At 40.9% G+C, this 25,670-nt stretch overlaps 1 protein-coding gene across 1 annotated transcript in view; it reads right to left on the bottom strand.

Moving 5' to 3' along the window:
- Positions 1 to 25,670, bottom strand: part of dock3 (dedicator of cytokinesis 3) — a 262,260-nt gene that overhangs the window by 17,569 nt on the left and 219,021 nt on the right. The window contains exons 15-18 of the mRNA XM_078413752.1: positions 23,116 to 23,133; positions 15,973 to 16,097; positions 11,627 to 11,789; positions 3,914 to 4,020 (exon numbers count right to left, since the gene is read on the bottom strand). Coding sequence (XP_078269878.1) covers positions 3,914 to 4,020; positions 11,627 to 11,789; positions 15,973 to 16,097; positions 23,116 to 23,133 — 413 coding nt within the window. The remainder of the gene's footprint in view (positions 1 to 3,913; positions 4,021 to 11,626; positions 11,790 to 15,972; positions 16,098 to 23,115; positions 23,134 to 25,670) is intronic.

Genomic DNA, 25,670 nt, shown 5'->3' with positions numbered 1-25,670 from the left:
CATAGAAAATAGGTGCAGGAGGCCATTTGGCCCTTTGAGCCAGCACCACCATTTATTGTGATCATGGCTGATCATCTACAATCAGTTACCTGTGCCTGCCTCCTCCCCATATCCCTTGATTCCACTAGCCCCTAGAGCTCTATCTAACTGTCTTTTAAATTCATCCAGTGAATTGACCTCCACTGCCTTCTGATGGAAGAGAATTCCACAGATTCACAATTCTCTGGGTGAAAAAGTTTATTCTCACCTCAGTTTTAAATGGCCTCCCCTTTATTCTTAGATTGTGTCCCCTCACTCAGGTCCTTTCTCCTGGATCCAACACATCAACTTCAAGAACTGACTGTTGTGAGTAAAAATATGTTGTATGGCTTACAGAAAAAACACCGATGAGACACTTCTTCTTGTATGCCAGACATACGGAGATAGTACGGTTGATTTAGCTAAAGCTGCAAGCCACAGTAAAGACTACAACTGCCTTCTAGAGGGAGTGGCTAACGGTTTCTGAAGAAACCAAACTCAGCTTAGGAAAACACATTAAAAGGTTGTTCATCACAAGATAGGCGGAGTATGTGTCACGCAGGAATGTTGTTTGTCTCTGCCTATAAAGACTGACCGAATGTAACCAAGTCAGGCGAGACTCATACAGATGCTGGTCCTCTGTGAGACGCTCCCTCATAAGAGAATAAAATCAGGCAACCGTCAAGTAACTAACAACTAAGTGTGGACAGTGAATTTATTTATCCACAACTGTTCACTTGCTGCCTAATATATCCCACCCCTTGACAGGTGCCATTGTAACAAAGATAATCAATGTTATTCACTTCGCCTGTCAGTGGTCATAATGTTTTGGCTTATTGGTGTATATGCTATGCACAAATCACCAGGAATTTAGTAAGGTGCTTATCAAAGGCTATTGCGGAAAATAAAAGGTGATGGTGCAGAAAGTAATATGTTTGTATGGCAGAAGATTAACTGGCTAACAGAAAGCAGTGGCATACATGGGTCAAGGGGAGATGTAATTCCAAAATATGATTCAACCTATGAAGGAAAGAAAACAGGAAGCAGCCTTTCATACAAAGTTAGTTCAAATCTGTTATTCCATTTACCAAAAGGCTGTGGATACATAATTAATTGCAGCTTTCAAGCCTGACTGACAGTGTTATGTGCAAATATTTCAGAAAAAGGGGCAAAAAAACAGGTAAATGAAATTGTGGTTTAGATTTTCCTTGAATGGTGCACTGGTGGTGTACTCTTGTTTCTAAATTTTGATGTATTGCTCCAATTAGATTCCAATTGCTAGTTTTCCTAAAACTGAGAGTTCATAATTTCCATTTTCTGAATTATCTCCATTGTGAAGGAAAATAACTGCAGATGCTGGTACAAATCAAATGTATCACAAAATGCTGGAGTAACTCAGCAGGTCAGGCAGCATCTAGGAGAGAGGGAATGGGTGGCGTTTCGGGTCGAGACCCTTCTTCAGACTGATGAAGACCCTGACATCAGTCTGAAGAAGGGTCTCGACCCGAAACGCCACCCATTCCCTCTCTCCTAGATGCTGCCTGACCTGATGAGTTACTCCAGCATTTTGTGATATCTCCATTGTGAAACAGTCAATAGTTTTGCTGGGACAATTTTTTTTAATCATGATTGTTATAGGATATGACTATTGAGCCAATTGAGTGTAAATGTGACACACACTTTTCACAAGTGTTTTTTTCAAATGTAGCATTGTGCTATAACTTGAATTATAGTCCTATACTCAATGGGTTAGAGTATCAGTAGCATGGCCTTACGAGTAGAGTTATGCCAGTTACAAATGTAGCTGTTCCATTTTGTCGTTTGGCCAAGTCAAGTCAAGTCAATTTTATTTGTATAGCATATTTTAAAAACCACCCACGTTGACCAAATTGCTGTACAGCAGTTCAGGTACTAAGAACGAACATACAATGGCACACAAACATAACAGCACATACATAAACAATTCACAGCGCCCCCTCAGAGGGCCTCAAACACTAGGGAGTAGAAATAGGTTTTGAGCCTGGACTTAAAGGAGTCGATGGAGGGGGCAGTTCTGATGGGGAGAGGGATGCTGTTCCACAGTCTAGGAGCTGCAACCGCAAAAGCGCGGTCACCCCTGAGCTTAAGCCTAGACCGCGGGATAGTCAGTAGCCCCAAGTTGGCAGACCTGAGGGACCTGGAGATAGAGTGGTGGGTTAGAAGATTTTTGATATAGGGGGGCTTTAGGGCTATAGCCCGTTTAGGGCTTTGTATGTGAATAGGAGGAGCTTGAAGTTGATTCTGTACCGTACTGGGAGCCAGTGGAGAGAGGCCAGAATCGGGGTGATGTGGTCTGTGTGTGCTGTTACATTTCCCCAACTCCTTTGTGGCTGTAAAATTCAACTTATTTTTTATGATTTTTAGCCCATATGCTGTGAATTGCTAATATTTGGAAGGCATTAACTGAACACAGTGTGTAAACATATTTAATTATAACTTTCCAAAGAAAATGGAATACTTTACATGAAGAATCATCAAGCTACAAGGTAAACATTGGCTAAGTGGATATTGCTTTCGATGTTGTCACAGGTATAAAGGGCTAAAAGAAGATACTCAATCTCTCATTATTGAGAGACAAATCTGCTATCAATATTGTTGATAAAATATTGCTATCACTGATTGTAGAAGTAATGTAAAATGAACAATCTTGAATCCCCCAATCTTGAATCTACTGTAGAGCAGAGCAGTACTGCCCAGAGCAGTAAATTCTCAGGGTCAATTAATATGTAGTTTCTCCCTTCAATTCTGTGTTTATATTTATGGCAAATCATTTTGCATCAATTATAGTAAATACACAAGGGCGTTCAACAGTGTACTAATCTGATTATTTCAGAATTGCTTCTCACGAACTGTTGATTTTGAATAATATCTGATCACATAAATTAATGTTGGCAGGGATTGTAATAATCCACAGCAACAACTAATATCTCCAGGGTTCATAAGACTGGCAGAGGCTGTCAAACTGTGTTCTATTTAACATGACAGTCACTATATATTGTATTAAAAAGTATTTTTTACTGGGAATATGGGAAGAATCCAATAGAGCTACATCAACGTTTCCACAGATAATTACAGCAGAAATCAAAATAAATTTCATAGATGGCACTTCCATAATCACAGTCAGATATATTTAATTATGATGTGCATCAATGTATTGGAGGGGGGTGGGAAAGTTAGAAAAGGACAAGGATGTTCAAGTTCATAAGAAAAGTCTCTGTGCACCTTGGAGCATTAACATCTCGATGATTATTGAAGCTTTTCAAGGTTATTTGTAATCCTAGCTTTACGTTAGACTTTAGAGAATTAGTTGAAACAGGTCCTTCGGGCCACCAAATCTGTGCTAACTAGCGATCACCTCATACACTAGCATGATCCTACACACTAGGGACAATTTACAATTTACAGATGCCAATTAACCTACAAACCTGTATGTCTTTGGAGTAAGGGAGGAAACAAGAGCATCTGCAATGATAATGTACAAACTCTGTACAGACAGCATCCATAGTCAGGATTGCTGAACCACTGTGCCACCCTAGCTTTGATTCTAGAATGTTATTGGAGAAGAGTTTTGTGAGTTCAGATCGAAAATCAGAATAATTAAGTAATCTGTGATTTATGAACATTGAGAATCTATCGGTTAACAAGCATATAATTGGATTGTGTAAGTAAACCTCTAAAAGTGGAGAGTTGTGCTTGGCATTAATAGCACATTTCTGGGAGTATGCATTAGCTTCAGATTCTGGTCAGTGCTTTTTGGAAGGACCATTGCAAGGGACTGAAATTGGGTTGTTATTGTCAAGATACCACACACATGCAACGTCATTTCTAGGAGATGAACAAATGAATTGCCAGTTACCTTGTAAACATACAGCTCATGAATGTCATCCGAAAGTGTTGTACCATCATCTCGCATTAGTGGTGTAAATGCAAATCCGAATAATTTTTTTTCACCTTTGTCTTTTGCTAAATATTGGACAATGAAATTAAAATTGCAGACAAGGAGCAAAAGAGCAAAATCTCAAATTACTTTTATTACAAAAATTGTGAGCCACACGTTTTTACCCGACTCTGTAAACTTTGTGATAGAATGAACATAGACACTAAGCTCATCTTTCTCATGATGGGTGAAAATTGATCCTTATGTTTCTAAGGAATGAGATTCCTCATTATTCTTCTGCGTGAGAATGCATGATTCTTGTTAAAAAAAAGTGTTCTATTTCACTTTTTAATCTAATTTAATTTGGCATTTATTTTTTATACAGATTTACAACCAAAATTCAGTTTGCTTGATCTTTTGCACATGATTATGGCAAAATACTCTCAATGCATTTTTTCATACAGCAGCACAGAGCCTAAAAATCTTCTGAAATATACAACTCAACAGGGACACATGGTGAACATTAGTATATGAAGCTGCAATCAGATATATTGCAGACGAAGCTGTACATTAAATGAAGTTGTGGAAAGGCAAGCCCAGGTGACTTGATGTTAGAATGAATGTTGCCAAAGGAAAAATACAAAAGAAAGATCAAATTTTACGTGATTTGGGTAGTTTATATTTCTGAAGGAATATAACTCATGGCACTACAGTACATTCTTCACGAATACTTCATATGACTTGCTCCATCTCTTGACGATCAAAGCCATGGGAGAATTACACATCAACATATTTGCAGTTTCTTTGTGTAAAGAAAGGTTAGGAAGCGGTTAATATTAAATTCAGCTGCTACTTATGCTGAAACAAAAAAGAATGTCGCAATAAAAAGAGTAGATGGAGAAAAATTAATTGTACTTATTTAATATAATTGTACTTCATCTGACACGGTATGTAGATACAAGAATAAAAGTATGAATGAATGAATAAGTTTATTGGCCCAGTATGTGCATATACAAGGAATGTGCCTTGGTGCTACGCTCACAAATAACAACACAAACATACAGTTGACAATTAAGAATAAAGCATAAACACATCAAAACAATAAGAATACAACATTATGGTCTAAACATGTGGGTAAAAATAAACCAGAGCAAAAAAGAGACTACTGACTTTGGTTATTGAGTAGAACTACTACTAGTGGAAAAAAAAGCTATTTTTATGTCTGGCTGTGGCTGCTTTGACAGTTCGAAGTCGCCTTCCAGAGGGAAGTGCTTCAAAGATTTTGTGGCCAGCGTGAGAGGGGTCAGAGATGATCTTGCCTGCTCGCTTCCTGGCTCTTGCAGTGTACAGTTCGTCAATGGGGTGAAAGGTTGCAGCCAACAACCTTCTCAGCTGATCGAACGATCCGTTGCAGCCTCCGGATGTCGTGCTTGGTGGCTGAGCCAAACCAGACCATGATGGAGAAGGTGAGGACGGACTCAATGATAACAGTATAGAATTGGACCATCATTGCCTGTGGCAGATTGTGTTTCCTCAGTTGCCGCAGGAAGTACATCCTCTGTTGGGCCTTTTTGAATTTGGAGTCGATGGTGGCCCCCCATTTAAGGTGCCTGAAGATGAGGAACTTAAATTACTCCACAGATGTAAACTGGAGTCAGTCTGTGAGTAGGTGTGAATTGCTGCTTGGGGAGGAGTGGGTGGGGAAGGGTCCAGTCTTTGCAAACTGGAGTCAGTCAGTCTGTGAGTACGTGTGAAGTGATGATTGGGGGAGAGGGGATCCCAGGATTATGTTTCTGTTTCCCGAACCTGCAGTAAAACTCGTTCAGGTCGTTGGTCAGCTGATAATTGTCCAAGGAGCAGGGGGTTTTCCTCTTGTAGCTGGTGATTTCTTGCAAGCCCTTCCAAACTGAAGAGTCATTAGCTGAGAACTTGCTCCTCAGCTTCTCAGAGTACCTTTCCTTGGCAGCTCTGATTCCTCTTCTCAGCTTGTACTTGGCCTGCCTGTAGAGGTCTGTATCCCCACTCCTGTAGGCCTCATCTTTTGACTGGCAAAGCTATCTGAGTTCTGCTGTGAACCAGGGCTTGTTATTGCTGAACCAGATCTGGGTCTTCATGGGAATGTAACTGTCCTCGCAAAAGCTGACATAGGATGTCACAGTGTCTATATTATAATCAAAACTAATTGACCTTGTTGCAACAAACAGACTACAGTGGAGGGAGTCAGAAAATCAAATTAGTTTGCAAAGTTAGCTCATGAAAGCTTCCACTTAAAATGGCACACTTATCCATAGATCCCAGGCAAAGCAAGATAAACAGGTCAAAAATTGCAAATCTGTATCTGAATGTGCATAATAAAAACAGTGGTGACTAAGTTTACACACAAAGAGAAGAACTATGATCTAAATACTGAGGTAGTGAAGTCAGTTCTTATATCCATAGAACATAAGAAAATCTGTAAGGCAGGACACACAATAATCTTAAAGGCAAAACTATATTTTGAGGAATAACTGTCCATTTGTGAAAGTTTAACTTGGGTCACAAAACTATATTTTGAGGAATAACTGTCCATTTGTGAAAGTTTAACGGGTTTTAATGAAAGACTAGACCAAGTGTGTAGATCCATGTCTGGTTTTACTGTTGTGCATCCGGTCCATAATCCATGCCGGGTTTTGTACTGCGTTATCCTGCGTTATTCTGGTGTTAGTTAGGAGACTATCCTGAGGGCTGGAGATAACGGTAGCCAGCATCTGTACTGCCAATGATCTGCTAATAAAGGACTAATATACACCGGAGTGCCTCTGAATGTACCAACTCACAAACATGGTGTCAGAAGTAGGATGTAATTTAGCTTTTTGAGTCACCACCATTTGTTTCCTCAAGACTTTTGACGTCTCTAACCATGGCTGAATCTTTTCGGAAGCCTGATCCACTTGTCTTCGATGGCAACATCGGTGAACGTTGGCGCACCTTCGAGCAGGACTACGATGTATTCATGGCTGCTGCACACCACAAGACTCCCCGCGTACAAGCATCCATTCTCCTCAATCTAGCAGGTTTGGAAGCAATCCATGGGGCAAAACTGTTTGTTTATGCTGAGGCTGTGCTGGATGCGGCTGGTGCAGTTACCACACCTGCCGAGACGATTCATGACCCTGTGTGCCTTAAGAATAAATTTTGGCAGCTGTGTGATCCACAGACGAACCTTATCATGGAACGGCACAAATTCTTTGCATGTGCCCAGAAACCGGGTGAGCCGGTTGAAGCCTATATAAACTCTTTGAAACACGCCGCGTCGAGTTGCAGATTTGGTGACCTCTGTGATGAACTCATTAGAGACAGGCTGGTGTGTGGTGTCACTAATGACAAATTGAGAAGGGACCTTCTGCGTGATTGCGATCTGACTCTAGCTAAAGCGATCAGCACCTATCGAATTTATGAATTGACAGATGTGCACGCAAAAACTTTGAGTGCCTGTGCCTCAGCCCGTTTTCCGCATTGACTCGACTGGACCGTATATCAGAAAGGAACGTCGACCGTTCAAAGTGACACAAGCCCAGCCTGGTAGGTCGGGCATCAGATTTGTTAACGATTGCACTAATTGTGGTTACTCTCATATAGCCAAACGGGAGAACTGCCCGGCTTTTGGACAGATTTGTCATGGTTGCAAACGAAGAAATCATTTCTGGAAATGCTGCAGAAGTTCCAATACGAGCTGTACATTTGATACACCCGGAGCCTTCACACGACTTATCTGATAGTGATACTGTAAACTTTCCAGAGTATGCCTTCAGTGGATGGAGTTCGCCTCAATACACACTCTGTCTGGGGCCAGTTAATTAAACACAAAGATCCCATGGTCACATTAAAGATAAACAATGTGCCTGTTGTTGTGAAGATAGACACAGGTGCGGCATGCAATGTCATATCTCATGCCGAGTTTTCAAGGCTTCGCAGAGCTGAAGAATTAAAAACATGCGACGCAACCCTCACAGCATATGGGGGGAACGAAGTGCTTCCTCTTGGAGTGGTGGAGCTACAGTGCCACCTCGCGGCACAATCGTACAATTTACAATTCTACGTTGATCGCACAGTCGTGCCTCTCCTTGGCAATGATGCATGTATCGACATGGGACTGGTTTCATTCGGCAAGGCCATGCATCAGCTTGCGCCAGTCCCAGACTCCACACGACGTATCCTCGCGGACTACAAGGATCTCTTCAGCGACAAACTGGGCAGGCTGCCTGTCACATACTCAATGACTACTGACCCGGATGTGAGACCCGTGGTCCGCCCTGCTCATCGCATCCCAGTCGCCATGCGAGACCAGGTTAAGGCAGAGCTCGACAGGATGGAAGCTCTGGGAGTTATTACTCCTGTTGCGGAGCCCACTGACTGGGTGTCCTCGATGGTGGCCGCCACCAAGGAGAACAAGCAGGAGATACGTATATACATCAACCCAAGGGATTTAAACACTGCACTCAAGCGACCTCATCACCCAATGCGCACCGTGGAGGAGGTGGCCGCACACATGGGCAAGGCGACAGTGTTCTCCGGTTGGGTTCGCCGGCCCAACGTTTGATGTCCAGACAAACTCGTACCACCCTCCCTGTTGCAAGACACCTGCTGCAGCCCCGTGTTCACGAGCCCCAATCTGTTCAGGCTCAGCTGCAACATAAACGGCAGATCCAGAAGGCGTATTATGACAGGTCTAGCCGTCCTCTCCAGCCTTTGTTGGAGGGTCAGATGGTCCGTCTGCAGACCCAGAAGGGTCATGATCATCTGGGCGTAGTTAGTGGGACCTGCCAGGAGCCACGGTACTATCTTGTCCAATCGGAAGGAGGAACCTACCGGCGGAACTGAAAACACCTTCTACCAGTGAATGAGCCGGTGCCATCTCAGCCGCGTCCGCATGGCTACACAGAGGTCGCAGATGGCAGGTTACAGACCGATGGAGCCCAGGCGTTGGCAGACCTCAAGCTGGTCTTTATACCAACAAAGGAGTCGCTGGTGCCGGTGATGGAATCACCTATAACATCGCCTGTACAGTCACCCGTGACGTCACCGGTGCAGTCTCCTGTGCAAAAGGCTGTTGCGAGACCAGTGCCGTTTGAACCTCCACCTACGGTGCTGCCATCTACAATGGGTACGGCAGAGGGCCTGTATCGTACTTGTGCAGGACGGGTCTGTAAGCCCAATCCCAAGTACCAAGACTGTGGCTAGACACTTATTATGGACTCTGATTAATTACAGTCCTTACCGTTCCCTTTCATTTATCTTACTTAATTTGTATCCTCCTCTGCTTAGCGTTTGTCGTAGATACTGTTTTCATCCCTTATATTAGGATGTCGGTAGGCTGTAGTTTTTTTCATATTGTAGTGGCTTTATATACTGTTATCTGGTTTGGGGGCTTATGCTTAAGAAGGGGGAATGTAGATCCATGTCTGGTTTTACTGTTGTGCACCCGATCTTAATCCAGGCCGGGTTTTGTACTGCGTTATCCTGCGTTATCCTGGTGTTAGTTAGGAGACTATCCTGAGGGCTGGAGGTAACGGTAGCCAGCATCTGTACTGCCAATGATCTGCTAATAAAGAACTTATATACACCGGAGTGCCTCTGAGTGTACCCGCTCACAAACAAAGTGGACCCGTTTGGCCCAAACCTCTCCTGCATTGGTGCAGCACCCTCTCCTCCCCCCCTTTGCCCCCTCCCCTCCCCTCCCTGCCTCCCCTCCCCATCCTCTCCCCCCCTTCCCCTCCCCCCCACTCCATCCCCCTCAACCCCCCTTAACAAACAAATGAGAGTTTTAGTATATAGATTAACCTAGTGCACTTTTATCCATGAATTTATCCATGCACTTTTATCCATATGTTTTCTTGAATATTGCTATTTATTTTTGACGTGTGTCCAGGAGAGTGTTTTTGACATAATTTTTTTAAATTATGAAATGCAATGAGAAGGTAGACAATCAGCGTCTTTTTTGTGGAGAGTGGAAAAAATGACGGGCAACTGGAAGAAGGGGCAGATGGTGAGAGGGGAGGGAGCTTCACCGTCACCAAACACATCCTGTTGGTGGCCCGAAGAAAGCACTGTCCCCAGGGGCTGCTACGTGAGCCGCAACAACAGCCGTGTCAACTGTACGTTGCAGCAGGTAGTGGAGAAAGGCTCATTAATGCACCTTCCGAGCCGGGGGTGGCATCGGCAGGATGGGTAAGTCCATCTGCTATAACCGAAATAAGGGGGTCTGTTAAACGAGGATTTATTGTATTCAAAAAAGAAATAGTAAGAGTTCAAATAGTAAGCTATCATGTTCCTGTTGGGTAAAAGTCAAGGTAATAAATATAAGGAATCCTAGATATTAAGGGATATTCAGGGTTGGATAAAGAAAATAAAGAAAACATATGTCAAGTATGGGGGACTAATAACAGGGGAGGCTGGTCAAGATTATACAAAGTGTAGAGAAGTGTTTAAAAAAGAAATTAGGAGGGATAAGATGTCATGAAAAATATATGGCAGGCAGTGTTAAGGTGAATCCGAAGGCATTCTACAAGTACATTGTGGTACATCAATGGGGTCTGTGTGGAAAGGGTACCCGCTTTCAGGTTCCTGGGTACGCACATCGCAGAGGATCTTACCTGGTCTACCAACACCATCACCACAGTAAAGAAGGCACAGCAGAGACTCCACTTCCTGAGGATCCTCAGGAAAACCAACCTGCAGGAGAAGCTCATGTTGTCCTTCTATCGCTGCTCCATCGAGAGTGTGCTGGCATACTGTATAACCACATGGTATGCCAGCTGCTCAGAAAATGACAGGAAGGCCCTTCAGAGGGTCATCACGACGGCCCAGAAGATCATCGGCTGCTCACTGCCCTCCCTGGAGCACCTGTTCAGCCTACGCTGCCTCAGTAGAGCAGGCAAAATAATAAAAGATCCATCCCACCCCGGCCACCGTCTGTTTGTTCATCTGCCCTCTGGTCGACGTTTCAGGTCGATCAAATCCCGAACAAACAGACTTAAGAACAGTTTTTACCCCAGGGCCATACGAGAACTGAACACTACCTTTGCACTAGGCAACACCGTTAAAAAATCTTGTACTTAATATAATTGTATTTATGTATTTATTTGTTTTTGCATTTATTGCATATATGTTTGTACGCACCGTCAGGATTGGCTATTTTTTAATTTCGTTGTACTCGTTGCAATGACAATAAATGAATATTATTATTATTATTATTATTATTAAACCATTATGGGCAACAGGTGTAAGTGTGGCCAAGCAGTATCTGCAGAAGGAAAGGAATTGATGACATTTTGGGATTGAGAACCTGCATCAGGACTAAGAGTGGACTGGGAGGATAGACATCAGAGAGGAAGTGGTGAGATACTGGGCAGTAGGTGACGGGTGGACTGAGGAGGGATGAAGGATGATGGACGAATGGAGCAGGTTGGGGAGGGTGGATGGTTGGGAGACAGAGGCGAGTGAGTGATCGGTGGAAAAAGGCAAAGAAGCAAAAGCAGAGCTTTGCGCATTGGCTTTTGCAAATTTTAAAGCTAGCGGTTGAAAAATGAAGGGAAATTGTATAGTTACTTGTTCCTTTTAAATGTTTGTTGATTCAGCACTTTTGAATGACAACAATTATGTAATCTTTTAAACTTTTTTATCAGTTTAAAACAATGACATGCGTGTACTTACTTGAGCAGTGTCTGAACTCAAATCGAAGGTGAGAACCCCTGAATTTGTCAACCGGAATGGGCAGTTTGATGATCTCACCCCATCGTGGATTGTTGTTGTGGTACATCACGAAGGAGCAATGTTCAGTTACGGAGGGCTCTCCAGATCCAAGACTGATACAGTCCTATCAATAAGAAAATTGCATTCTTAAAACTCCACAGTAACTTGAATGATTGTTGACAATTTATCTTTTAAGAAAGTACAAATGTAAAGTAACCCTGCAGAGCCTAGTCAAATCATTGCAGGTGCAGCAGTATTGATTGGTCCTAATATTCTGTGGCCTTGTTTAATACGCCCACCAGGGGGCGCCGCACGATGGCTGCCTCGCCTCCAGTCTGTCTGTCCTTTTCAAACTCTTTTTGTTATTTTTGGTAAGTTTTAAAAGTTTGTGGAGTCTCACAGTCTCGGGTTGAGACCGGTCGGGAGCTCCAAAGGTTGCACGAGGTTCAACTGGTCCCGACCCGGGGTAAATCGCCAGCGCGGGGGAACTGAGATTCCCCCCCAATGAAGGAGCTTGATCGCCCCGATGAGGAAGGCTCGCCGCCGGCTATGGGAGTCAAGATCATCCTGTCAACGGAAGGTTAGAGCCCCCGACCGCTGGAGGACAAAGAAGGGAGAGATTGAACTTTTTTTTCAACTTCTATCACAGTGAGGAATGTGGAGGAGTCACTGTGGTGGATGTTCATGTTAAAATGTATTTTGTGTGTCCTGTTGCTTTTTATTGTTATGACTGTATGACAAATGAAGTTCCTCGTATGTTGCAAAACATACTTGGCTAATAAAGTTTTATTGTGATTGTGATTGTTGTGATTGTGATTTACATTTGAGAATATTTTTTGTCAATTGTAAACCAGTCAAACTACTTGAAACTTACTCCCAGAGGAGCATATCATACTGCAGTTGCCAAATAATTAATCAACACAACCTGAGCCCAAACATCCACCAGTAACAATTTGTGTGCAGTTGAACAACGGGCGGCACGATGCCAGAGCAGTAGCGTTGCTGCCTTACAGCGAATGCAGCGCTGGAGACCCGGGCTCGATCCTGACTACGGGTGCTGTCTGTATAGAGTTTGTACGTTCTTCCCGTGACCTGCGTAGGTTTTCTCCGAGATCTTCGATTTCCTCCCACACTTCAAAGACGTACAGGTATATAGGTTAATTGACTTGGTAAATGTAAAAATTGTCCCTAGTGGGTACAGGATAGTGTTAATGTGTGGGGATCGCTGGTCGGCGCGGACCCGGTGGGCCGAAAGGGCCTGTTTCCGCGCTGTGTCTCTAAACTAAACAAAAAGTGCACTGAACCGACCTCAACTTATATCACAGCAAAGAGATGAGACTTTCATCTCAGCACTTTGGTTGTATTTGTTCCGAAGTGTCAGGGCAGGACCTTCACAGTGAATGCTAGGGTCCTGGGGAGTGTTGGAGAGCTATGCGATCTAGGAGTAAAGGTAGATTCCTTCAAAGTGGCCTTCACAGGTAGATAGGGTAGTCAAGAAGGCTTTTGATACATTGGCCTTCATGCCAGGGTATTGAACATAAAAGTTGGGATGTTATGGTTGTACATCACATTGGTGAGGCCACACTTGGGAGTACCATGCTCAGTTTTGTTCACCCTGCTATTGGACGGATATCATTAAGCTGGAAAGCATCCTGAGATTTACGAGGATGTTGCCAGGACTTGAGCGGCTAAGTTATAGGGAGAGGTTGGGTAGGCTATATTTTATTCCTTGGAGCTCAGGAGGCTGAGGGGTGAACTCATAGATGTGTATAAAATCATGAGGTGATTAGAAAGGGTGAATGCAAATGTCTTTTACCCAGGGTAGGGGAATCAGAGACAACTAGACATATGTTTATGGTAAGAGGGAAAAGATTTAATACAAACCTAGGTGTAACGTTTTCATTCAGAGGGTAGTGGGTATATGGAACAAGCTACCAGAGGGGGTAGTTGAGGCAGGTACTATAACAGCATTTAAAAGGCAATGGGCAAGTACATGGATCGGAAAGGCTTAGAGGGATATGGCGAAATGCAGGCAAATGGGACTAGCTTAGGTGGCATCTTGGTCAGCATGAAAAAGTTGGGCAAAAGGGCCAGATTTTTTGCTGTATTACTCTATGATTCTATGACTCTAATGCAAGGGACAATGTGTTAAAAGCACTCTTTACCTCAGGCATTCTTAAACCTATCTATGTCAGTCCAAAAAGAATGACTTGCTACCTTCTTAAGTTCGAGTGTGACTGGGTGACGTGGATGAACCATTTCTATCAGTTGTGTTTCAAAGTTTCAATAACATTATTATCAAATTTTAGACATTTTAACAACATTCAGCACTTTAGCTGTTAAAAATAATTCTGATAATATATCTGTGTGGTGTTTTCACATTCTTCCTATGACCACATGAATTTCCTTTTTCTTTCCACATCACAAAGATGTGGGCGGCACAGTGGCGCAACTGGTAGAGCTGCTGTCTCACAGTGGCACAGACTCAGGTTCGATGCTGAGTTCGGGTGCTGTCTGCCTAGAGTTTGCACGTTCTCCCTGTGACAGCATGTGTTCGCTTAGAGTACTTCAGTTTCTTCCCATATCCCAACATGTGCAGCTTATTAATCTAATTTCAGGTATAAGCAATGGTATTGTGGCAGCAACTTTGTCTCTACGTCAGACTTACAGGTTCCAGTATTTGAGCATACAATCAAATAATTGCAGGGCAGAGAGTGTTTCAGTTCTGGAGATTCTACCATATGGCTGAGATGATAAATTTGGACCCAACTTTATGTTTCAGATGAATGTAAAAACATCCTACTACATAATTTAAAGGTTGTAGGCTCAGTTCTCCAGTGATCAGACTGATGTTTGTAGCTGGGCTTTAATGTGCGAGCTTTCTAATTGCAAAACAGCTGTCACCGTTTGCAATATTGCAACAAAAAGTGCTTTATTGACTGCACATCGCTTTTGGACCTCCTGTAGTTATGGAAGGCTCTCTGGATGAATTAAATTTCTTCCTTTAACTGTTCTATCCACTTTTCCCACCTCTACATCTCTCCTAATTACTTCAATTTCTATCCTGTTACGCTACTTGTCCAATGTCCAATCTTAGAAAGGATGCAACTTCCTCTAGTTAAAAATGATCTTCAGTTTGCCACAAACTCCCATTCAGTGCCATTAACACTGTGTCTGCCTATAGCTGATCAACTGCAACATTTATTTCAATGAAATCAGACTGGAGTTTCCAGTCCACTTCCAAACAGTAGCTATGACTTCTACTGCTAAGCAACATTCATTCATGCCACCCCCTATTTCATTTCAACTGCTGTTGAAATCTCAACCATGCCTTTAACTAATTCATCTCATGGTTTGCCTTATCCTCTATTAACTTCTGCTTATCCAAAACCTCTGTGCCTATATCCTAACCTGCACGACTTACTCAACTGATGTTATTATCTTTCATTTTGATTTCATTTTCCTTTTCTTGCATTTAAATTATTTTATGGCTTTATTCTTCCCTGTGTAATTTCCATGAGCAATATAATTCCTCTCATTACAGTTGCTTGTGCATAACCTTTCCTTTAATTCAATGAATGTGTGCCTGCAAAGGTTCCATGTCATTTATTCATAGATAGTGACTTGATTTATTTATTTTCTTGCAGGAACCACTAGTGGTTGTCAAACCGGGAATGTTTTCGTCCTGAGCTCAGAGCCAGAGAGATTAATGGAATCTGTCAACACTGGTGAAATCATGTAATTCAGTTTGAGCATCAAATTGGAGACTTTTTAATGTTTGCTTTTCCCGTAGGGCAATCAGAAAAATGTCTTAACATTTTTTTGGTGAAAATTCTAGCAGTTGGGATGTTATGTTACAGCTGTACAAGGCACTGGTGAGGCCACAGTTGGAGTATTGTGTACAGTTTTGGTCAACTTGCTCTAAGTTGTGAAGTTGGAAAGAGTGCAGTGAAGAATTACGAAGATGTTGCCAGGACTTTACCCAGAGTAGGGAAATCAAGAACAAGAGGACATTGGTTTAAGGTGAGAGGGGAAAGATTTAGTAGGAATCTGAGGGGCAACTTTCTTACGCAAAGGACGGTGGATATATGGGATCAGCTGCCAGAGGAGGTAGTTGATGCAGAAGCTATAACAACATTTAAAAGACAATTGGACAGGTACATAGATAGGAAAGGGTTAGAGGGATACGGGCCAAACAACAGCAGGTAGGACTGGTGTAGTTGGGGCACCTTGGTCAGCATGGGCAAGGTGGGCCGAATGGCCTGTTCCATGCTGTATGACACTAAGACCACAACACTATGACTCACCTTCAGTATTTCACCATCTGCATAAAGAATGTACATTGTTACTTCAATGTTCTTCTGAACACTCTTTCCACCTCTCTCAAAATCCCCTCGCTCCAATGTCAGATACAGATCATTCCTGATGTCACCTGTATGATGTTCACATGACATGTCCAAACAAATTACATTAATAATATTGAAAGGAATAACCCAAGAATGAAATTGACATTCAATAAAGGTTCAGTGTTGATGGACATATTTGCAGATAGCTTACACTTAAACTGCAGTGGTGAATTAATCCAAAAAGGGCAAGGTTAAGTACTGGCTGAACTTAACAGTACAGCCAGTACTTAACATATACAAAGCCACTGTGATTTCCATGTAATTCCCAAGACAGTAACAAACATTTCCCAAGGAAGGGTTCTGTTGAATTACCCTATCTAAAATATTAATGCTATGTTTCTCCAATATTTCATGTTTTAAACTTTAAAAATCTAGCAGTATTCTTCTGTTAGTTTGATCCACTTTTTACACTATCGCAGAGTATATTGTATGATGCCTCTGTCAACAGTGCACACAAGGGAACATGAAATATTATGAATAGTGATGTAATATGGTATTACATTGCTGACTAACATTATTATTCCTTATATGTTTTGAAAAAGTATTACTCAAAATAGAATCAAGACAGTTGAACTTTCACTGCAAAAGTTGACAAGATTAATTCAGAACACACTTTTATTCAGTTAAAGGAGATGCAGTAAAATTCTTCGCATTACAGTGAAATGAACTTTCTGATATAAACAGTGGTTTTGAAGTGTGGTGAAAGAAAAGAGCAGTTTGTCAAAGTGCCCGTGTAATAAATAAGATGGCACAACAATGCCACCCAGGAATATTTAAAGTTTAATATTTGTGTTTATGCTAATAAATAAAATGGCATAGAATGATGAAATGTTGGTGGTGGTTAAATCAGGAAGCTCTATTTAAGCATTGGAATAAACAAAAATGTGTTTTTACACGAATAGTCTTTTTTCAAAGAATTGGAAATAGAAACATTCTGATGTCATATCTGATTTGTACATTTGATCTAGGTAGCGTGACGCAGCACACTTTTCAACAAATCCCAATCCAACTCTGATACCTCATCCTTGGCATCAATAAATCATTTGAGTGTAGTACATTTTCAAATGTCTTGAGCTTATGTTTGTAATTGCTTCTGGGAATCTTAGAGGAAGACGGTTGACTATCAACATTTTAAATCATTAAGATTCTGCTTCTTTCCCTTCTAACTTGAACCCTAACGTGAGTGGTAAATTTTCTCTGTGGCTTAAACTGGGAGCTGTTCTAAATGTTTTGCTTAACATTCATAGAAATGATTTATGGTATATATTTAATTTACAACCACAATCCCTGCCCCCAAACCATGGGTGAAAATCACCACGTTAGTTAGGTACAATAAGTATACGAATGACATAGAATGAGATCTTGTTCATCTGTGCTGGTTTTTACCCTCCATACAAAGCTATAGACAGAAATGTCTACGAATACTTGAAGTTACATGACTAACAATTTGCTACTTAATGATCCACAACTGTGATATTCAGTATAAAGAAACAATTTAAAACAACAAAATCATCTTGAATGAATGAAAATCAAGAAATTGCAGATGCTGGAAATTGGAAAAACTCAAATGGAAATAACAGGTCAGTTGTCACCCGATGAGAGAGTAACAGGGTTGATTTCTCTTTATACAGGTGCTGTCTAACCCATGTATTTCCAACATTTGCTATTTAAAAATCATCAGTCATGTCTAGAATAAAGTTCATTTTCATTTTGCACAACAGGCATGCTTTAGTTTTCTCTCCTTAGATCCTCCCCATCCAAGGAAATGGGGAAGCATCTTATTGGGGTTCTACTTTGATGGCTTTTGTCTACCCATACTTTTCACTGGCAAAGTTTATTTTTAAAGAGTGATGGAACGAATAAAAAAATCAAAAAGGGTTGCATGTTTTCACATGTAACTAAGACAAAAATATATTTATTTCAATTGCACACAGACCAGATGGGTAAAATTATGTGATTGCAGACTCCTTATTTTCAATACCGTCCACAAACGGTGTATAGAAACTATTGTAAAATACAGAAAATATCAAAATGTTACTTCAATTTGCTTTCATTTCAGGATGAAAGGAAGTAGTAAACTGGAAGCCACACTTAATGTAATAAAAATGTCAATAAATTCTGTATTTCGAGCTAAATTCCCTCCTGTCAAAGCTTCTCTATTAATACAGAAATGCTTTTTTCTCAAAGGTTCTGGCTATGACTTTCCCAATCAAGTATGGGCTTTAATGTGCTGTCATGGATGACTGGAGGATATCTGCAGCCACAAATGGTCGCAGGCCAGAAATGAGAAGATGATTCCAGAGGAGATGGTTAAAGTCACTACACCCATTTCCTCCACCAACCATCCTCATGATTCTGCCAATGTTAGGGATTACTTGAAGACACAAGAGAATACAGATGCTGGAATCTGAGAAAAAAAACTAAACTGCTCAAGGAACTCAGCAATTTTATGGAGGGAAAGGATTGTCGATGTTTTGGGTTGGATCCTGCATCAGGTCTCAGAGTGGAGAGCTAGTACAAAGAGGAGTGGGGGAGGGATGAGACAGGTGGTAGTTAGTGATAGGTGGACCAAAGAGGGGTGAGGGATGATGGGCAGAGGAGCTTTGCGGCAAAAGGCAGATGGGGAAGGGGAGGGTAAAGGTGGAGACAGAAGCTGGAGTGGAATGAATGGGGATGCAGAGATTATGTGCTGGCATCTGATAGGGTAGAAAGATGATAATCGGGTCACAAGAAACTGCAGATACTGGAACCTTGAGCAAAAATCAAAAGGTTGGAGGAACTCAGTATGTCAGGCATCATCTGTGAGGGAATGGACAGATGACTTTTTAGGTCAGTATCCTTCTTCAAACTGGTAGCCTTTATCACCCTTCAGTCTGTCTCCATCTTTACCATCCCCTCCTCCCACCTTGGTCTATTTATGCTTTTTTCCCGTTGTCTGTTTCTACCTCTCACTCACCTGCTTCTGTCTCCCAACTCAACCCTCCCCTCTCCTTTCTCCACCTGGCCCTTTCTACCCATTATACCCAACCCCTCCTTGTTCCACCTAATACTGACCAGCTCCTGTTTCATCCTTCCCCTTCTTTTCTTTATATCAGCTATCATCTCTCTCCACTCTCAGTCCTAATGCAGGATTTTGACCCAAAGCATCACCAATTCCTTCCTCCACCCCCATAGGTTTTGTCCGAACTCTGGTTCACAGGTCAGTATTGTAAATTATTTGAAAAGGAGCATCGCTTGCCATGTGATTAACCTCAAACCCATATTGCCATGCCTCATGAAATTCTTTTAATAGCTTCAAAACCAGGTTAGCATCTGCTGTGAAATTGTTTTTATGGATAGAGTCAACAGATGGTGTGGGAAGTTGGCCAGTTTCTTGCATCCTAGCCCAGAGGCTCCTCCTGTCAAACACTGGAAATCAGCTGCAATCAGCTGACTCAGAGCATTGCAGTCTGATAAATCCACTCAGCAATTAGGAAAGCCTTAGCAATGGAATTTTTCAGTCCAGTTTGGCTGTGAAGATGTTATCCTGCTGAAATTAGGCGGCAGCAAAACACAATAATTGTACTGATTAGCTTATTAGTATAACATTTTGAAATTCAAATATTAAAAAGCTGAATTTATTCACAGCAGAGCATTGTTGAGCAAACATGGCATGCACAATCACATTGATTCCTTCATTCATTTAGAGTCATAGCATGCAATGAGGCCCTACGACCCACTGAATCTGCACCGAGTATCAACACCCAAAATCAAGAGATAATATCATGAAAGATTGGGTAGATGCACAGAGTCTCTTGCCCAGAAGAGGGTAATCAAGAACCAGAGGACATAGGTTTAAGGTGAGGGGGGAAAGATTTATTAGGAACCTGAGAGGTAACTTTTTCAATCAAAGGGTAGAGGGTGTATGGAATGAGGTGCTGGAGGAAGTAGTTGAGGCAGGTACTATCACATGGATAGGGCAGGTTTAGAGGAATATCGGCCAAATGTAGGCAGGTGGGCCTAGGTGTGGATGGGACACATTGGCTGGAGTGAGCAAGTTGGGCCAAAGGACCTGTCTCCATGCTGTAAGACACTATGACTCTGTGACCCGTTCATGCTAATCCTACATTAATGCCCTTGCCCCCACTCTTTTTCAACAACTTCCCACTGATTCTACCACTCATCCACATACAGGGGCAATTTACAGTAGCCAATTAACACACCAGCATGCACATCTTATGAATATAGGAGGAATACAGAGAACCCACAGGAAACCACATGATCACAGGAAGAATGTGCAAACTTCACACAGACAATAACCAAGGTTAGGATTGAACCTGGACTTCTGGCAATGTGAGGCAGCAGCTCCACTAGCTGCACCTCTGTGCCATCCTACTGATCATATGGATTTGTAATGCAAGTGTTGCTGCTGTAAATAAAGTTGCAGACATGGTCAAGTCTGCATTAAAATTGCATTTTTTAATATAATGAATTATCTTTATACATGGCAGCAATCTGTAGTATTTGAATCATTTTAATGGGCTTCCAGGTAAACTACAAAGAAAATTATCTCAGAGGCACAATAAGCCAAATGTTAACATTTACTCATCAAGTACAAAGTAAGAAAAAAACTTGACAGTATAAAATATCTCAAATGTTTCAATTATGCCCAATTCACATATATCTTTCTTGGCCAGAGGAATGAAGACGCAGGGAATGAGGCAATGTTCCCAAAAATTAAAATGAGGTGGCTTAAAGGATGCTAGGATTTCATAACACAAGAAATATAATACTTTGGGCATAAAATGAGATTTAGAATTTCATCAGAATGTATTAAACTCGTCATTTAAGAAACTTGCAGAATAATGTGAATACATTTTTGTGAAGCTGTCAATGTCAGTAGCACTAATCCCAATATCTGAACATAGCCATTGTTCTAGATTGATGAATAGCACAGTGACAAGGTAAAACACTGTCTCTGTAAGTAGTGAGGATGAATAACGACATCCTTTTTCAAGTAACTGGCTCAGAAATTGCAATCAGTACAAATATACATGTTCACTGCTGATTAGGTCATGTTCCTTGTTGCTAAAGCAATTTAAGAGCTTTGGCTTGGAAACTTTGATATGCAGTGTTTTTTTTTATTGCATTGCCAAGTATATAGAAATTGATTGTTTTCAGGAGTCTGAAACACATCCAATTATGTCATACTTCTATCCAATGTTCCTTTTGGATTATTACATGAGAAACATGGCCCATGTTGGTCCAAAGTTCCACTCTTTGGGCACACCCAGATCAACCATGTTTTAACAGAGCTACAAGCTGGGGTCACACTCAAGTCAATCAATTATTTAAGCCCTCTCCTTCGGAGTTCTCCCTCTGTAGCCCCTCGACACCCACCTACCAATCTTATTCTGATACCCTGATTGGCTCAGTACTATTGCAATATTCTCCCAATGGCCTAGGCCCTGATCCTCGGTCCCATGATCGGACCAATTCTTGACCTTCTGTTTTCTGATCACCTGGCTCGCATCTTTTTGGCAGCCTCCTGCATCCCCACCCAGATCTAATTGGCTCCACTGCTCATTCTTTCTTTGCCTCTCAAATCCTATATACCATAATTTCCTTTGCAATCAATGAACCCTGTGAAAGAAATTGTTCAGTAGTAATGCTTACATAGGGAATTGCAGAGAGTTTCACATGGGCAACCAGAATCAAACAAAATCTAAGTCCATGCATTTTGCAATGAAGACTTGCTGTTGCTTGGGGTGAAGAATTGAGCAGTAACACTGCACGAGTTCATTGATCTACAATGTATGAATAAGCAGCTATAACTTAGATATGCTTATCTTGGGTGATGATAATATTTTGCAGGAAATGTTGACACTCATTTTTGAGCAGTGTAATTCTAAACAGGAGCAATGTTGAGGGATATCTTTAAAACACTGAACCCTGATTGTCAGACACGAAGAATCAGTCACTGCAACCCTAATACTTAGGCTTCTTTGCAGAATTTCAAGAACAGTATTTAACTTAGGGCAGCAAGTGAAACATCTGGTAGAGCTGCTGCCTCACAAAACCAGAGACCTGGATTCAATCCTAGGGTGCTGTCTGTGTGGTTTGCACGTTCTCCCTGTGACCATATTGGTATCCCCCTGGGTGTTCTGGTTTCCTCCCACATCCCAAAGACATGTGGGTTTGTAAGTTAATTGACCTCTACAAATTGCCCCTAGAGTGCGGAGAGTGCATGGAACTAGTGTGAACAGGACCCGGTGGGCCAAAGGGCCTGTTTCCATGCTGTACCTTTAAAACTTAAACTGACTTTCAATTAAACTTTTTGTTGTAAACACCAACAATTTCATAAGTGACAAGTGCCATCTTAAGATGTAGATTCCATGCTTGCTTCTTGATCCATCAGTGTTATGAATTTATTATGTATATTTGATCTCTAGACACAAATTATCCACATTTTTGTTCTGTAAAACCCTTTCACCTTTGGTCGGGATTGACAACTAGAATATTTAATCTCCTCCCTGGATTTCTTTGCTTGTGGCCTGTGGAATGCATTTCACACGATAAAGAAATCCCAGCAGCCTACAGCAACATTGTGTGAAGTCTGGAAACATTTCTCGACTGAGAAGTAGAATTCAATGCAATGGCTATGACTTTAAAGCCTGGTGCCTGTATAAGATACTAAATTGGGTTAATTTCTCCTGTAGCATTTTTTTTTTGTGTTTGATCTGAATTCTGTTTTAATCATTTTATGTTAATTTAAAAGCTTTCCTCACTCTATATAAAGAATAATAGTTTTTAGGAACACATTTAGTTTACAATGGTATAATGAAGCTGTGCTTTTACAGCATGTAGGGTAACACTCATTTTTGGAAAATATGCAATGCAGCCAATGCAGTCCAGCCACAGGATAATAAAATGGTTTGTTTACTGAGGCAAATGGAGTAGCCTTGACATGAGTATTGTTGCACACATGCCTGTTAAGTGCAATGTATAGTTATGAAGGAAGCAAGCAGTGTGAACACTGCAAACAAACAGGCATTGCAGACTTACACCCTACTATCTTCATCTCTGCAGCAGAGAAAGAGGGGAAGAGGATAACACAAAGATTGTGACATTAATCAACAGAACAATACACAACCAAACACTGGGATTGACATTTTCAGTAAATACCAAACTATATTAAAATTAAAATATTGCTCCAAGAACAGGGACACAGTTTTGAGAGTTGAGGCAGAAAAATACAAAAGGATTATTATCAAATAAATAAATTAATCAGGAGCTTCAATGCCACTGTTTGTTTGTTGCCTTTCAAAACATATGCGCAATTTACATCAATAAAAGTTTTGAATCCAACAAGCACATTAATTTATTTCTTCCTCAATCTTATTATGCAATTATCAGTGAGGACCACAAAACAGATTGCTCAAATTGGTTTTCCACATACCTTTCATCTATTACTTAATCCTTAATTTAGGACAGGGCCACCAAAAATTTCAAAAGTAATCATTGAATATATTCACAAAATAAGTTAAATATTAGAAATACTCCAAGTTTCACGCAATTTACAAGTTCATCTGTTCCTGGTCACATAGTTTTGGCTTCAGTAGTAATCTTTTAAATATGCATGCACTTGATTATAATTCAAAAAGAGGGGAAGCAAAGGGACCATAATCGGAGACTTTATTTTTGCTGTAATATTCCATATTACAGGAGAATGTACATTGTATAATAATTTTGCATATAAGAAAAAGATGCATAACAGAGATGCATATTCTACATGTGTAAAACAATGCAGAGTTTATTATATTTTTATATATAAAAAAATACAATGAAACATGGGGAATGAGAAGCAGGAAGTATCTTCTTTAATGATACAGATTAAAATATAAATTAAAAATTCTAAATTCAGAGCCTGAGGAAGAGTTTTGTGTGTTGATATGGGAACTGCAACAACTCCAGAAGATATTTATGATATGCAAAGCCTTGATCTTAAACTTGAACACTGTTGAATAATAAATGCCATGGGTCATCAGGAGATACGATAATAGGAAAACTGTTCATACCGGCAGAATCACTGGTATGTGGCTGCAAGTTCACAACAGATAACAAGAAACAAAAAAGGCTTGAGGACCGAGAAAAGGACAAATAGGGCAACAATTGTATGTTAAAAATACCTATTCTAAATTCATCATTAGTAAGGTACAAAATGTATAGTGACATTGAAAAAAACAATAAATTTAATATGTGGTTATCATGGGGAAAAACAAGCTATTTGCATTGTTATCAAGTTTTATAAAGTAGGAGGGTCCTTTTTATTTTACCAGAGACAAATATTTATCAGTAATTGTCATTCACATCTGCGATTACTGATTCAAGAAATGTACCAATTTATAGTGATTGCTACTGCAAATATCATGGCATTTTAAAAATAACTAGACGACAAAGGTCCTTCTGCTGCACTGAACAGTAACACTTTACAAAGCACATTTCTACTTATGTAATAATTCAAGGCAAAGCATGAACTATTCCCGAATACATAGTACATTAGATCTCTGACAATCAACTATTTTTTTCAGTTAACAAGAGACCATGAGCATAGATTTCAAAAGGGAAGGTCAAACTTCAACAGCCTTTATTGATTTTTTTTTGACACAGCAAAAGAAGAAGTAATAGATGTGACTAAGATTTTCAAAAGATACTGGACCAAGTGGATCCATTGGTCCCAAACCTCTACTGCATTGGTGCAGCACCCTCTCCTCCACCCCTCCTCCCTCTTCTCCCCCCTCCCCCTCCCCTCCTTCTTCTCCTTCCCTCCCCTTCCCCTCCCCCTCCCTCCCCTCCCTCCCCTCCCCCTCCACCCCCCCTCCCCTCCTCCCTTCCCCTCCCCCTTATCCTCCCCCCACCCTCCCCCTCCCTCCCTAAGAGATAGATTTAAACTTTAATATGTGAATAACTTTAAAAATATAACACCGATTTAAATGAAACTTCTTCCATTAGCACCAAAGGGATGGCGGTGAGTAAAGTGGGCCTAAAATTGTTGCGCTATCACGCACCGTTTTGGCTGTAGTTCAGGAACAAACAAACGACAGTTTTAGTATATAGATATAAATACTGCATGACTAGAGTGTGTGGATTCACGTTATAAGTAGAAAGATAACTACAGAATAAAAAGAGTAGAGTTTAAGGATCAGTGCTGTGATCAATGTTCATAATTTACAAAGCATCTATAGTTTGGGGTACGTGAAATAATTTCCATATGTACAAAATACCAACAAATAAGCAAATAAGCAATGAAAAAATGCATCAAAATAAAAAAATGTTTTTCAAAATGTATGTGCAACAACCAAATTCAAATATTTATAAGATGTTACATTATGGTACAAAGCATAAAGAGGCCACATATTGGATAATAAGAATATGAAAGAACTTGAAGAACACAGAAATTTAAGGGTATAAGTTCAGAAATATTAAGAAGTAAGGTCACTAAAATAAAATAAATTGAGTTGCTGTGCTTGAACTACTGCTGTTTGTGATGCGTATAAATGACTTGGACATAAACGTAGATGGATTGCTTAGTAAGTTTGCAGATGACACCAAGATTGCTG

Source organism: Rhinoraja longicauda, chromosome 17, assembly GCF_053455715.1.
Source record: "Rhinoraja longicauda isolate Sanriku21f chromosome 17, sRhiLon1.1, whole genome shotgun sequence".
Lineage (NCBI taxonomy): Eukaryota > Metazoa > Chordata > Chondrichthyes > Rajiformes > Arhynchobatidae > Rhinoraja > Rhinoraja longicauda.
This window is presented reverse-complemented; position numbering and strand designations above follow the sequence as displayed.